At 47.3% G+C, this 16371-nt stretch overlaps 1 protein-coding gene and 1 long non-coding RNA gene across 2 annotated transcripts in view; both read left to right on the top strand.

Moving 5' to 3' along the window:
• The window catches only part of LOC140400029 (uncharacterized), a 50242-nt gene extending 39217 nt beyond the window's left edge, over positions 1-11025 (top strand). The window contains exons 2-3 of the long non-coding RNA XR_011937986.1: positions 1861-1945; positions 8990-11025. This is a non-coding gene — a long non-coding RNA (uncharacterized lncRNA). The remainder of the gene's footprint in view (positions 1-1860; positions 1946-8989) is intronic.
• Positions 11026-11136: 111 nt separating this feature from the next.
• On the top strand, positions 11137-11643 carry LOC140400132 (histone H2B-like). The gene has a single exon (XM_072489606.1). It carries the CDS (start codon positions 11137-11139, stop codon positions 11521-11523), a length of 387 nt encoding a protein of 128 aa, XP_072345707.1. The 3' UTR covers positions 11524-11643.
• Positions 11644-16371: the final 4728 nt, after the last annotated feature.

Genomic DNA, 16371 nt, shown 5'->3' with positions numbered 1-16371 from the left:
CTCCTTCTGCACTGTGGTAATTCTATGGTTCAGTGGAAAATGAAGTAAATCAGTGGAAAGGTAGTTTGCAGAAAGTGTGAGTTTGAGGGGCTGAGTGACAGTGTAATAACAAACAAGCTGCAGGCAATGACTGCAAATTGAATATCTCATTGGGACAAACACACCGCTACAAAGGTGATTGGTTGAGCCTGAGGGCGCAGGGCCATTTGCAGCCACACACACAGTCCCCCAACAAGGGCTCTATCGGAGGTTTTGCTCCACATGTGATGACTATGAAATGGGGAATGTTCCCATTGATTCTCAATGCGGGATTGCTGCGGGGATGTGCGCATGCCCGGTGTAACCCCGCCCCTGCTAGTCGCGATGTGGAGATGCCGGCGTTGGACTGGGGTGAGCACAGTACGAAGTCTTACAACACCAGGTTAAAGTCCAACAGGTTTGTTTCGATGTCACTAGCTTTCGGAGCGCTGCTCCTTCCTCAGGTGAATGAAGAGGTATGTTCCAGAAACATATATATAGACAGATTCAAAGATGCCAGACAATGCTTGGAATGCGAGCATTAGCAGGTGATTAAATCTTTACAGATCCAGAGATGGGGTAACCCCAGGTTAAGGAGGTGTGAATTGTGTCAAGCCAGGACTGTTGGTAGGATTTTGCAGGCCAGGTGGTGGGGGATGAATGTAATACCTGGGATTCATGTCGCATTACATTCATCCCCAAACATCTGGCCTGCGAAATCCTACCAACTGTCCTGGTTTGAGACAATTCACACCTCCTTAACCTGGGGTTACCCCATCTCTGGATCTGTAAGGATTTAATCACCTGCTAATGGTCACATTCGAAGCATTGTCTGGCATCTTTGAATCTGTCTCTATATATATTTCTGGAACATACCTCTTCATTCACCTGAAGAAGGAGCAGTGCTCTGAAAGCTAGTGACATCGAAACAAACCTGTTGGACTTTAACCTGGTGTTGTCAGACTTCTTACTGTGCTCACCCCAGTCCAACGCCGGCATCTCCACATCATTCTGAGATTGGGAGCGCATGCGCAGCCCCTCCCCCACACACTCCATTTGGTCAGTGAGTGGAATCGCTTTGTTGAAACTGAGTTAAATGTCAATGTCAGGGCCCAGGTCAGCGAGGAAACAGCGTTCTCATTGCAGCAGCACATCCATTTGGGAGTGTGAGCAAAGAGGCTCAGAGATCATTACTGACTCGGGGGGAGTTCAGGGAGAATCGGGGGCTGTTTGCAAGAGGCTTAGCGGAGCACGATCTTGTTCCGGGACTTGGAGTGAGCAGGGGGAAGGGAGAGCTCTTTCTGGGCCTGGCTTATTTGTCTGATTCTGGGTTAGGATTTGGAGAGTATTTTCTTTCTTTTACTGATTGGGGGCAGCAAGGTAGCATAGTGGTTAGCACGGCTGCTTCGCTGCTCTATGGTACCAGGTTCAATTTCCAGGCTTGTGTTGCTATCTGCGGAGTCTGCACGCTCTCCCCGTATCTGCGTGGGTTTCCTCCGGGTGCTCCGGTTTCCTCCCACAGTCCTAAGATGTGCAGGTTAGGTGGATTGGCCCGAATAAATTGCACTTAGTGTCCAAAAAGGTTAGGTGGGGTTACTGGGTTAGGGTGGAGGCATGGGTTACTGGGTTAGGGTGGAGGCATGGATTTCTGGGTTAGGGTGGAGGCATGGATTTCTGGGTTAGGGTGGAGGCGTGAGATGCTCTTTACAAAGATGGACCCGATGGACCGAATGGCCTCCTTCTGCACTGTAAATTCTGTGATTATCAGTTGAAAGAATAGATTGATTTATCATTGGCCTCATTTGACCCTGATTTACAAGAGATATGCTTTCTTCCCCCTAGTTCAACAGATGAAGAGATGAGTTCCAAGAACAAGATGATGATTCCTCAGCAAAATGTATGTGTCGCCGTCTCCTTCTAACTGACAGTAAGTACAATATTAATCCAACATTGCAGAGACACAGACACAACATCAACTCCACCGTCACAGAGAAAAGAAGCAGTCACACTCACATTGACCTCAAGTCCCAGATAAACACACTCGCACGACTGTCACACACACTTACACTCTCTCTCACACACAGATGTTCCCTCTCACACACACTCACAGACTCTCTCTCACACACACTCAGTCACTCTCACTCACACACATACCAGTCACTGAGCAGTAAGCAGTTAAATAAGTTTTATATATCACAGATACATAGTGAGGGTAAAACTCACAAACACCTGTAAGTGTAAATTATGTGTTATATATCACAGATACATAGTGAGGGTAAAACACACACACACCTGTAAGAGTTAAATAAGTTTTATATATCACAGATACATAGTGAGGGTAAAACTCACACACACCTGCAATAGTAAAATATGTGTTATATATAACAGATACATAGTGAGGGTAAAACACACACACACCAGTAAGAGTAAATTATGTGTTATGTATCACAAATACATAGTGAGGGTAAAACACACACACACCTGTAAGAGTAAAATATGTGTTATATATCACAGATACATAGTGAGGGTAAAACTCGCACACACTGTAAGAGTAAAATATGTGTTATATATCACAGATACATAGTGAGGGTAAAACTCACACACACACCTGTAAGAGTAAAATCTGTGTTATATATCACAGATACATAGTGAGGGTAAAACACACACACACACCTGTAAGAGTAAAATATGTGTTATATATCACAGATACATAGTGAGGGTAAAACACACACACCTGTAAGAGTAAAATATGTGTTATATATCACAGATACATAGTGAGGGTAAAACACACACACACACCTGTAAGAGTAAAATATGTGTTATATATCACATACATAGTGAGGGTAAAACACACACACACCTGTAAGAGTAAAATATGTGTTATATATCACAGATACATAGTGAGGGTAAAACACACACACAGACCTGTAAGAGTAAAATATGTGTTATATATCACAGATACATAGTGAGGGTAAAACACACACCTGTAAGAGTAAAATATGATTTATATATCACAGATACATAGTGAGGGTAAAACACACACACACCTGTAAGTGTAAAATATGTGACTGAACAGGTAGACAAGGGTAGAGCAGTTGATGTGGTGTATATGGATTTCAGCAAACGTTTGATAAGGTTCCCCACGGTAGGCTATTGCAAAAAATACGGAGGCTGGGGATTGAGGGTGATTTAGAGATGTGGATCAGAAATTGGCTAGCTGAAAGAAGACAGAGGGTGGTGGTTGATGGGAAATATTCAGAATGGAGTACAGTCACAAGTGGAGTACCACAAGGATCTGTTCTGGGGCCGTTGCTGTTTGTCATTTTTATCAATGACCTAGAGGAAGGCGCAGAAGGGTGGGTGAGTAAATTTGCAGACGATACTAAAGTCGGTGGTGTTGTCGATAGTGTGGAAGGATGTAGCAGGTTACAGAGGGATATAGATAAGCTGCAGAGCTGGGCTGAGAGGTGGCAAATGGAGTTTAATGTAGAGAAGTGTGAGGTGATTCACTTTGGAAGGAATAACAGGAATGCGGAATATTTGGCTCATGGTAAAGTTCTTGAAAGTGTGGATGAGCAGAGGGATCTAGGTGTCCATGTACATAGATCCCTGAAAGTTGCCACCCAGGTTGATAGGGTTGTGAAGAAGGCCTATGGAGTGTTGGCCTTTATTGGTAGAGGGATTGAGTTCCGGAGTCGGGAGGTCATGTTGAAGCTGTACAGAACTCTGGTACAGCCGCATTTGGAGTATTGCGTACAGTTCTGGTCACCGCATTATAGGAAGGACGTGGAGGCTTTGGAGCGGGTGCAGAGGAGATTTACCAGGATGTTGCCTGGTATGGAGGGAAAATCTTATGAGGAAAGGCTGATGGACTTGAGGTTGTTTTCGTTGGAGAGAAGAAGGTTAAGAGGAGACTTAATAGAGGCATACAAAATGATCAGGGGGTTGGATAGGGTGGACAGTGAGAGCCTTCTCCCGCGGATGGATATGGCTGGCACGAGGGGACATAACTTTAAACTGAGGGGTAATAGATATAGGACAGAGGTCAGAGGTAAGTTCTTTACGCAAAGAGTCGTGAGGCCGTGGAATGCCCTACCTGCTACAGTAGTGAACTCGCCAACATTGAGGGCATTTAAAAGTTTATTGGATAAACATATGGATGATAATGGCATAGTGTAGGTTAGATGGCTTTTGTTTCAGTGCAACATCGTGGGCCGAAGGGCCTGTACTGCGCTGTATTGTTCTATGTTCTATGTTCTATGTGTTATATATCACAGATACATAGTGAGGGTAAAATACACACACACCTGTAAGAGTAAAATATGTGTTATATATCACAGATACATAGTGAGGGTAAAACTCACATTCTCTCACTTACACACTCTCACTCACCAGTACCTGAGCAGTAAGCAGTAAAAGCTGTTATACATCACAGAGAGACAGCGACAATAAATACACACACACTCCCAAACACACTGTCTCACTCACACACACACTCCCAAACACACTGTCTCACTCACACACACACTGTCTCACTCACACACACACTCCCAAACACACTGTCTCACTCACACACACACTCCCAAACACACTGTCTCACTCACATACACACTCCCAAACACACTGTCTCACTCACACACACACTCCCAAACACACTGTCTCACTCACAATCCCAAACACACTGTCTCACTCACACACACACTCCCAAACACACTGTCTCACTCACACACACACTCCCAAACACACTGTCTCACTCACACACACACTCCCAAACACACTGTCTCACTCACACACACACTCCCAAACACACTGTCTCACTCCCAAACACACTCCCAAACACTGTCTCACTCACACACACACTCCCAAACACACTGTCTCACTCACACACACACTCACAAACACACTGTCTCACTCACACACACACTCCCAAACACTGTCTCACTCACACACACACTCCCAAACACACTGGCTCACTCCCACACACACTCCCAAACACACTGTCTCACTCACAAACACACTCCCAAACACACTGTCTCACTCACACACACACTCCCAAACACTGTCTCACTCACACACACACTCCCAAACACACTGGCTCACTCCCACACACACTCCCAAACACACTGTCTCACTCACACACACACTCCCAAACACACTGGCTCACTCCCACACACACTCCCAAACACACTGTCTCACTCACACACACACTCCCAAACACACTGTCTCACTCACACACACACTCCCAAACACTGTCTCACTCACAAACACACTCCCAAACACACTGTCTCACTCACACACACACTCCCAAACACACTGGCTCACTCCCACACACACTCCCAAACACACTGTCTCACTCACAAACACACTCCCAAACACACTGTCTCACTCACATACACACTCCCAAACACACTGGCTCACTCACACACACACTCCCAAACACACTGGCTCACTCCCACACACACTCCCAAACACACTGTCTCACTCCCAAACACACTGTCTCACTCACACACACACTCCCAAACACACTGTCTCACTCATACACACACTGTCTCACTCACACACACACTGTCTCACTCACACACACACTCCCAAACACACTGTCTCACCCCAAAAACACTGTCTCACTCCCAAACACACTGTCTCACTCACAAACACACTCCCAAACACACTGTCTCACTCACACACACACTCCCAAACACACTCTCTCACTCATACATACACTGTCTCACTCATACACACACTGTCTCACTCATACACACACTGTCTCACTCACACACACACTGTCTCACTCACACACACACTCCCAAACACACTGTCTCACCCCAAAAACACTGTCTCACTCCCAAACACACTCCCAAACACACTGTCTCACTCACAAACACACTCCCAAACACACTGTCTCACTCACACACACACACACACTCCCAAACACACTGTCTCACTCACACACACACTCCCAAACACACTGTCTCACTCACACACACACTCCCAAACACACTGTCTCACTCACACACACACTCCCAAACACACTGGCTCACTCCCACACACACTCCCAAACACACTGTCTCACTCACAAACACACTCCCAAACACACTGTCTCACTCACACACACACTCCCAAACACAGTCTCACTCACACACACACTGTCTCACTCCCAAACACACTCCCAAACACACTGTCTCACTCACACACACACTCCCAAACACACTGTCTCACTCACACACACACTCCCAAACACACTGTCTCACTCACACACACACTCCCAAACACACTGTCTCACTCACACACACACTCCCAAACACACTGCCTCACTCACACACACACTCCCAAACACACTGCCTCACTCACACACACACTCCCAAACATACTGTCTCACTCACACACACACTCCCAAACACACTGTCTCACTCACACACACACTGTCTCACTCACACACCCACACAGCAGTAAGCAGTAAAATATTCATTATATATCACAGAGAGACAGTGAGGTTAACACATACACACAGATATGACTCTATCTTATAATAATCTTTATTGTCACAAGTAGGCTTACATTAACACTGCAATGAAGTTTCTGTGAAAAGCCCCAAGTCGCCACATTCTGGCACCTGTTTAGGTACAGGGAGGGAGAATTCAGAATGTCCAAATTACCTAACAGCTCGTCTTTCGGGACAATCGACCTATGAGTGTGTGTAGTAACCTCTGTGATAGTAACCACTATCTCTCTGTGATATATATTGAATATTCTACTGCTTATTGCTCAGTTACTGGTGTGTGAGAGATAGTGTGAGTGTGTTTACCCTCACTGTCTCTGTGCTATATAACTCGTATTTCACTCTCTCTCACACATTCTCTCTCACACACACTCATACACTCTCTCATTCACACACACACACCAGTAACTGAGTGGTAAATTATGCTTTATCTTTCACAGAGGGACAATGAGAGACAGTGTGACACACACTCACTATTTCTCTGGCAAACACTAACTCTCACACACACTCACACACACTCACTCTCTCACACTCCTAGTCCCTCTCTCTCAGACTGCCTCACACAGGGACACACCAGTCACTGAGCAGTAAGCAGTTCAATATGTGTTATATATCGCAGAGGGACAGTGAGGGTAAACCACACTCTCGCCACTCTCACACTTAAGTAACTGAGCAGTAAAATATATTATATATGATAGCCAGACAGTGAGGATAAACACACTCGCACACCAGTAACTGAGCAGTAAAATATGTGTGAAATATCACAGAGACAATGAAGGTAAAACACACACGCACTCACGCAGACTATTTCTCACACTCGTACACTCTTGCAGACATAGTGACACATTCCCTCGCACACACTTCCTCACACACACTCACATATTCACAAACTTTGATATTCACACACTCTTTGACACAACAGTAACTGAGCAGTACACAGTAAAATATGCATCATATATCACAGAGACCGTGATGGTAAAACACACTCTCTCTCTCTCACACACACACACCCCAGTAACAGAGCAGCAAGAGTAAAATATGTGTTACATATCAAAGAGTGACAATGTAAAATACAGAGGCTCACTCGCTCACACACGCACTCTCTCACACACCCACTCTCTCTCTCACAAACGCACTCTCACACACACCCACTCTCTCTCTCTCTCACACACCAACTCTCTCACTCACACACACATCCACCCACTCTCTCTCACACACACCCACTCTCTCACACACCCACTCTCTCTCACACACACCCACTCTCTCTCACACACACCCACTCTCTCTCACACACACACACTCTCTCACACACACACACACTCTCTCACACACACCCACTCTCTCTTGCACACATGCACTCTCACACACACCCACTCTCTCACAAACACACTCACACACACATTCACTCTCTCTCACACACACACACTCTCTCTCACACACACCCACACTCTCTCACACACACCCACTCTCTCTCATACGCACCCACTCTCTCTCACACGCACCCACTCTCTCTCACACGCACCCACTCTCTCACACACCAACTCTCTCTCACACACCCACTCTCTCTCTCTCTCGCACACCCATTCTCTTTCACACGCACCCACTCTCTCTCACACACAGACACCCACTCTCTCTCTCACAGACCCACTCTCTCTCACACACACCCACTCTCTCTCACACACACCCACTCTCTCTCACACACACACACTCTCTCTCACACACAACCACTCTCTCTCGCACACACCCACTCTCTCTCGCACACACCCACTCTCTCTCGCACACACCCACTCTCTCTCACACACACCCACTCTCTCTCACACACCCACTCTCTTTCACACGCACCCACTCTCTCTCACACACACCCACTCTCTCTCACACACACACTCTCTCTCACACACAACCACTCTCGCACACACCCACTCTCTCTCACACACACCCACTCTCTCTCTCTCACACACACACCCACTCTCTCTCTCACAGAGCCACTCTCTCTCACACCCACCCACTCTCTCTCACACACACACACTCTCTCTCACACACACACACTCTCTCTCACACACACACACTCTCTCTCACACACACACACTCTCTCTCACACACAACCACTCTCTCTCACACACACCCACTCTCTCTCACACACACCCACCATTTCCACTCGCCTTTAATGTGACAGGTGAGCCTGCTTGGTCCCCACGATCTCACTTGCTTTGTTATTCAATGTTACATTTCTGATAATGACTCCAGCTGATGATTTAAGATCTCACTGCATCCGTTGAAAAAAATACAGAGGTTTGTCCTGGAACTCGCCCTGCTTACTCTTCAAATGTCTTTGACATTTTGAGGGTTTTAAACTTTCACTTGCCAGTAATTCCCGACATGTAACACCCATGAAATTTGACTCCTGATTGCAGTGGCACAATTTATAAACCCACCCCTCAAATACTCATCATTGTGCTGCTTTGTTCCTGTTTTCAGCTTCTTCATGGGTTGTTCACCAGAGGCCCTGGAGTTCACTCCAGCACTGCTGGCAGCTGCAAAATGGAGGAATCTCACTCGCGCCCAGAACACGTGATGTCAGCGTAAGTGGCGTGGGACCTGCTCGCTGGCGCCGCCTCCGGTGGGAGGAGTCCAGAATTTGCTGAACAAAACTGGCCCGGGACAACGCACTGACATCAGCAGGAGCCAGTCCAACTTGCTGGGCTCCAGGCCTGCGCACTGCTTGATAAGAGACGCATGCGCGGAATGGCCGACAATCTCAAACGTCCATCATGGTTGGCATTTGTAAACACTAGTCGTGACCATTGGCCATTCCTTCCGCGATCTGGATAACTACCACCCTCCTGAAACCTTCCTGAGATCCACCCACAGGTCACGACCCTGAGCTTGAAAACCCCGGGCCTATGATATCCTTGTCTCTATTCGCCGAGGCACAGAGTTTAAGAAAAGGCAGGTTATGCTGGAACTGTATAAAACATTGGTTAGGCCTTAGCTAGAGTAATACTCACACTCACACTGTATCAGAGAGTGAGTAAATCCCACACACACACTGTATCAGAGAGTGAGTAAATCCCACACTCACACACTGTATCAGAGAGTGAGTAAATCCCACACTCACACACTGTATCAGAGAGTGAGTAAATCCCACACTCACACTGTATCAGAGAGAGAGTAAATCCCACACTCTCACACTGTATCAGAGTGAGTAAATCCCACACTCACGCACTGTATCAGAGTGTGAGTAAATCCCGCACACACTGTATCTGAGAGTGAGTAAATCCCACACACACACTGTATCAGAGAGTGAGTAAATCCCACACTCGCACACTGTATCAGAGTGAATAAATCCCACACTCACACATTATATCAGACAGTGAGTAAATCCCATACTCACACTGTATCAGAGAGTGAGTAAATCCCACACTGTATCAGAGAGTGAGTAGATCCCACACTCACACACTGTATCAGAGAGTGAGTAAATCCAACACACACACTGTATCAGAGAGTGAGTAAATCCCACACTCACACACTGTATCAGAGAGTGAGTAAATCCAACACACACTGCATCAGAGAGTGAGTAAATCCCACACTCACACAGTGTATCAGAGAGTGAGTAAATCCCACACTGTATCAGAGAGTGATAAATCCCACACTCACACACTGTATCAGAGAGTGAGTAAATCCAACACACACTGTATCAGAGAGTGAGTAAATCCCACACTCTCACACTGTATCAGAGGGAGTAAATCCCACACTCACACACTGTATCAGAGAGTGAGTAAATCCAACACACACTGTATCAGAGAGTGAGTAAATCCCACACTCTCACACTGTATCAGAGAGTGAGTAAATCCCACACTCACACACTGTATCAGAGAGTGAGTAAATCCCACACTCACACTGTATCAGAGAGTGAGTAAATCCCACACTCACACACTGTATCAGAGAGTGAGTAAATCCCACACACACACACTGTATCAGAGAGTGCGTAAATCCCACACTCACACACTGTATCAGAGAGTGCGTAAATCCCACTCTCACACACTGTATCACAGTGAGTAAATCCCACACACACACACTGTATCAGAGAGTGAGTAAATCCCACACTCACACACTGTATCAGAGTGAGTAAATCCCACACTCACACTGTATCAGAGAGTGAGTAAATCCCACACTCACACAGTGTATCAGAGAGTGTGTATATCCCACACTGTATCAGAGAGTGAGTAAATCCCACACACTCACATATTAAAAGGCACTCACAGTTCCTGAAGGAATCCCACAGTCTCTCTGTGCTGAAGGGTCCCTCTCACCGACAGCCAGGTGACTTTTCCCGGTGGATCTTTACACACTGACAAACTGGGACTGGAGACATTCTTTCTGAAATGTATTTCCTGTTTGTAATATGATTGTAATTTGAGGTTTATGATTGGTGCAAAATCCTAATTCTGATTGGTCTGTTTTTTTATCCAGTCAAATAAGCAGAATATAACTGGCTGTCCTCATTCTTACAATGTCCAATCACAATCATTCCTTTCCCCATTCCTCATTAGCATAGATGTGAGGCTCTGTCTATTTAATCAGCGCTCGGAAGAGGTTTGCTTTATTTCTGGGTGAAATTGACAATGGCTGACGAGAAGAAACCAACATCGAAACCAGCTTCCAAGAAGGGTGCCAAGAAAGTCATTAAGAAACCGGCAGTAAAGGGCGGCAAGAAGCGGCGAAGGTCGAGGAAGGAGAGTTACTCCATCTACATCTACAAAGTGATGAAGCAGGTTCACCCCGACACCGGCATCTCCTCCAAGGCCATGAGCATCATGAACTCGTTCGTCAACGATATTTTCGAGCGCATCGCGGGTGAGGCTTCCCGCCTGGCCCATTACAACAAGCGCAGCACCATCAGCTCCCGGGAGATCCAGACCGCCGTGCGCCTGCTGCTGCCCGGGGAACTGGCCAAGCACGCCGTGTCGGAAGGGACAAAGGCGGTGACCAAGTACACCAGCTCCAAGTAAAACTGTTCTCAAACTCATCAAAACCCAACGGCTCTTTTAAGAGCCACCCACAATTTCTGGAAAGCTGCCAAACCATCGTTTTTAAATTATTATTAGACTATGAATCGCCAAATCGGTTCAAATAGGGTTTCACTGGAACATAACATCCTGGGTGATGTCCAGTTATCGCCCGGTCGATCTTCGTGCCTTGAAAATAAGTCTCCTCATTTAGTGACTGCTCGGTGTCCCTGTGTGTCTTTGGTTTCTGACTTGGTCATATTTGGTCCCTGTCGCTAGATTTGGAGACAATAGAACTTCAAAACCTCCCTTTCAATTTGTGTTCAGGTTTCCAAAAACCTCCCTTTCTCTTTCAGGCTTCCTCAATAATCGATCAGTTTATTGAGAGCACACCAGTGTTGTGGGAAAACTCCATTTCAATACTGACACGAGCTCCAAATTGCTCACTCCACTTTTAACACTGAAGTAGTCTACAATATGGAATTTTTAAAATAAGGTTTGTAGTTGGCTGTGAATTAGACATTCTGTCTGCGGCTGAGAGCGTTTTAAACAGCAGCCAGATTAAACTCGATTGGACTCCAGATTGTAAAAATCTGTGGAGACAGTTTCGGATTAAATGCCCCTTTTATAAATCCGAAACTTTTCCACAGATTCTCCCAGACATGCTGAGTTTATCCAGCATTTCTCTTCAATTCACATTTGCAGCATCCACATTTACTCCACTTTTAACACTGAGGAAGCGGGAGCAGTCTACAATGGGAACAAATGTTATAGTTTGCAGATGGCTATAAAATAGACACTGCCGACGGCTGAAAGCGTTTTAAACAGCAGCCGGATTAAACCTGTGGAGACAGTTAACGTTTCGGATCTAAACGTCCCTTCTACAGATCTTAAACGTTTCTCTCCACAGATTCTCCCAGATATGCTGAGTTTATCCAGCATTTTCTCATTAATTCACATTTGCGGCATCCACATTATTTTGCTTTAATTTATTTTGGGTTTGTTCTGTTAGAGAGAAAACCCGAAATCAGAAACTGACAGATAAAGGGAAACTAGACTCGGGAAAGAGAGAAAATCCAACAATCTTATACTCAAAACTCAAATGATTTATTCACATGTTTTACGGTCCCTGTTCAATTTTATCTCTTATCTTTTCGCGCTCTTCTAAGCTTTAAAATAAATATTCGGTTGGAATCTGAACATTTGGCGCCCAAACTTTCCGCCCTCAGCACCGTGGAGTCTCCTGATTGGTGCTTCAAACAGACATCTGATTGGTCAGTTTGTGCCAGGCTGCACAATGTTGTTCAGATAACCAATCAGCAATGTGTGCACCGCCACTCCTCCTGAAGCTATAAGAGAAGTGAATGTGGGCGGGTTTCCTCATTCTGTGTGAAAGTGTTTGTGAGATTGGGACAATGTCTGGAAGAGGAAAGACCGGCGGTAAAGCTCGGGCCAAGGCCAAGTCTCGCTCCTCCCGGGCTGGACTGCAGTTCCCGGTGGGTCGTGTTCACAGGCACCTGAGAAAGGGCAACTATGCCCAGCGTGTGGGGGCCGGAGCCCCGGTCTATCTGGCTGCTGTGCTCGAGTATCTGACCGCTGAAATCCTCGAGCTGGCCGGCAACGCGGCCCGGGACAACAAGAAGACCCGCATCATCCCCAGGCACCTGCAGCTGGCCGTCCGCAACGACGAGGAGCTCAACAAGCTGCTGGGAGGGGTGACCATCGCTCAGGGCGGGGTGCTGCCTAATATCCAGGCCGTGCTGCTGCCCAAGAAAACCAGCGCTGGCGCCGGCAAGAAGTGAAGCGACTATTCTTTAATCTAATAACACAAAGGCTCTTTTCAGAGCCACTCACTTTATCTGAAAAAGGGTGACCTGTTCTCGATCCGCTTAGTGCCGTGTTTGTGAGAATTTCCCAGAGGCTTCCGGCTGGAATGAGCTTCCCCTGTATGGTTGGTATTTACCGGGGGACGGCAGTGTTTAGCCGGCAGGCTTTCCTAAACAGACCATTTATGGGCCATTGCCAATGCGGGGTTTCAGAATTCATTCCCGCTCTCATTACAATGTCAGTGTTCACTATGTGCGGTTACAGGTCTGACTTCGGAGAAAGCTTTTGTGATGCAGATTCATGTCGCCTTGTAATGTGAAAAGAGAGATCAACGAGAGGAAATATTGGTTTATTTTGCCTCCTTACTCGTAAACCAGCTCGGTACATTATGCTGCTGCCATTCTCAGGTCAGTGCTCTCAATGTGAGGATTTGGGCGGCTCTGAAAAGAGCCTTTGGGTTTTGTTAAATTGTCAAATGGATTTTCTCAGCCGCCGAATCCATAGAGAGTGCGGCCCTGGCGTTTAAGAGCGTAAACCACATCCATGGCGGTGACGGTCTTGCGCTTGGCGTGTTCAGTATAGGTGACCGCGTCCCTGATCACATTCTCCAGGAAAACCTTCAGCACCCCGCGAGTCTCCTCATAGATCAAACCCGAGATGCGCTTGACGCCGCCACGGCGAGCCAGGCGGCGGATTGCTGGTTTGGTGATGCCCTGGATGTTATCACGAAGCACTTTGCGGTGCCGCTTTGCTCCGCCTTTGCCCAGTCCTTTGCCTCCTTTCCCTCTGCCAGACATGATGCTTGTTCAGTCAAATCGCTGCCGAATGAGAGACGAGCTGCTGCTCTTTCCTTTATTATACAGCCCGCCCCGACCTGGCTGAGAGAGAGAGAGGCGGGGAGCAGACTGACTGACAGAGCAGTGAAATGTCTTTGATCATCCAGCTCCTCCTCCTGCCTGCTCCAACCCACATTTTATATTCCAAACAGAAGTGAAAAGAGCGCGCTGAACAACACGTACAAACTGCAACATGATGGGCTGCACAGTGGTCAGCACTGCTGCCTCACAGCGCCAGGGACCCTGGTTCACTCTGACCCTAACATTCTGTGTCTGTGTGGGTTTCCTCCCACAGTCAAAGATACGCAGGTTCGGTGGATTTGCCATGCTAAATTAGCCCTTTGTGTCTCCGTGTGTGTGTTAGGTGGAGTTGCGAGGGAGTGGGCCTGGGTAGGTTTGCTCTTTCAGAGAGTCGCTGTGGACTCGATGGACTGAATGGCCTCCTGCACTGTCGTAATTATATGGGAAGGATCTCGGTGTTGCTGGACGTGGCGCAGGTCTGGCCCATTCCCCAGTCCTGCGCGCAGCAGTCACCCGAGCCACCATCAAGTTCATCTGGAGATCACAGGGACCCATATACAAACAGAAGGGACAGCATGTACAAATCTCTGGATAATGGAGGGAGAAACATACACAAGGCCGTCCTCCCCCTGATGTCCACCTTTGTGTGTGGCTACATCAAGCTGTGCGTGGATCCCCAGTACACAAACACCAAGTGTCACTACGTACTGAGGTTCTACCTGTCCCCGGTGTTACGAACGATGGGTCTGGCCTCATTGCCGCAGGATGCTCTGGTAGTTGGACCATATCGTAACACCTGTCCCTCATGGAAACATTTGTTCAGGAAAACACCTTTGACCACAAGGCGATCAAGCAGTGGTCTGCACGTAATGTCCTCGAGGCCCTTCGGGAAAAAGAGATGGTGGATCATGTCAGATGGTTCCCCTGAGCGGACTCTCAGAGGCATCTGGCAGATCATCTCATCACCAGAACTTTCAAACAAGCACCAAGCCCCAGCTTGGCTGGTGGTGAGCAGGACTCTCCCGGCAGATCCTTCCTGCACTCCCGAAGTCTCAACGCCGTCACACGCTGCCCTCGAAGTGGCTGGGGGGGAGGGGGGCGCGAAACGGTCACTCGCCTCCATGTGGAATGTGCCTTTCCAAATGAGGTCTGGAGAGTGAAAGTTCATGGATGATACCAAGGTTGGTGGGAGTGGCAGAGAGTGTTGAGGATTGTCAGAGGATACAGCAGGACATACATAGGATGGAGACTTGGGCAGAGAAATGGCAAATGGAGTTTAATCTGGACAAACGGGAGGTAATGCATTTTGGTAGGTTTAACATAGAGGGGAAATATACCGTAAATGGCAAAATTCTTAGGAATACAGAAAGTCGGAGAGATCTGGGCACGCAGGTCCACAGATCTTTGAAGGCGGCAACGGAAGTGGACAAGGTTGTCAACAAAGCAGACGGAATGCCAGCTTTCATTGGACGGGGCATTAAGTATAAAAACTGGCAAGTTATGCTACAGCTGTACAGAACCTTGGTAAGGACGCACTTGGAATATTGTGCACAATTCTGGTCGCCACCTTACCAGAAGGCTGTGCAGGCTTTGGAGAGGATGCAGAGAAGGTTTATCAGGCTGTTGCCTGGTCTGGAAAGTGAGCTTTATGGAGAGGCTGAATAGACTCGGACTGTTTTCATTAGAAAGACGGAGGTGTGATCTGATAAAGGCCGACAAAATTATGAGCGGCATGGACAGAGTGAATGGGCAGGCAATCTTTCCCAGGGTGGAGGGGCCAGTCACCAGGGGGCATAGATTTAAGGTGCACAGGGTAAAGTTTACAGAGGATGTGCGAGGCAGGATTTTTACGCAGACAGTGGGGAGAGCATGGACCGCGTTGCCAGGGGAGGTTGTGGAAGCAGCTACATTATGGCGGTCAAAAATCATCTTGACAAACACATGGATCGGATGGGTAGAGAGGGATACGGCACAAGGAAGTGCTGAGGGTTTTGGCAAAGTTTGGTATCATGACCGGTACAGGTTTGGAAGGCCGAAGGTCCTGCTCCTGTGCTGTATTGTTCTTCATTTAAGAGATGCAGTGGGATTTGTCCAGGTTCAGCCCGAGCAGCTCTGTGACACAGGATTCTGTGCTCTACGGGCTATTCCCAGGGGGGGACACTGAGAC

Source organism: Scyliorhinus torazame, chromosome 24 (assembly GCF_047496885.1).
Source record: "Scyliorhinus torazame isolate Kashiwa2021f chromosome 24, sScyTor2.1, whole genome shotgun sequence".
In the NCBI taxonomy this organism is placed as follows: domain Eukaryota; kingdom Metazoa; phylum Chordata; class Chondrichthyes; order Carcharhiniformes; family Scyliorhinidae; genus Scyliorhinus; species Scyliorhinus torazame.
This window is presented reverse-complemented; position numbering and strand designations above follow the sequence as displayed.

What these genes read in the sequence shown, in the direction of transcription:
- LOC140400132 (XM_072489606.1), top strand. Translation starts at nt 11,137, where the DNA reads ATGGCTGACGAGAAGAAACCAACATCGAAACCAGCTTCCAAGAAGGGT.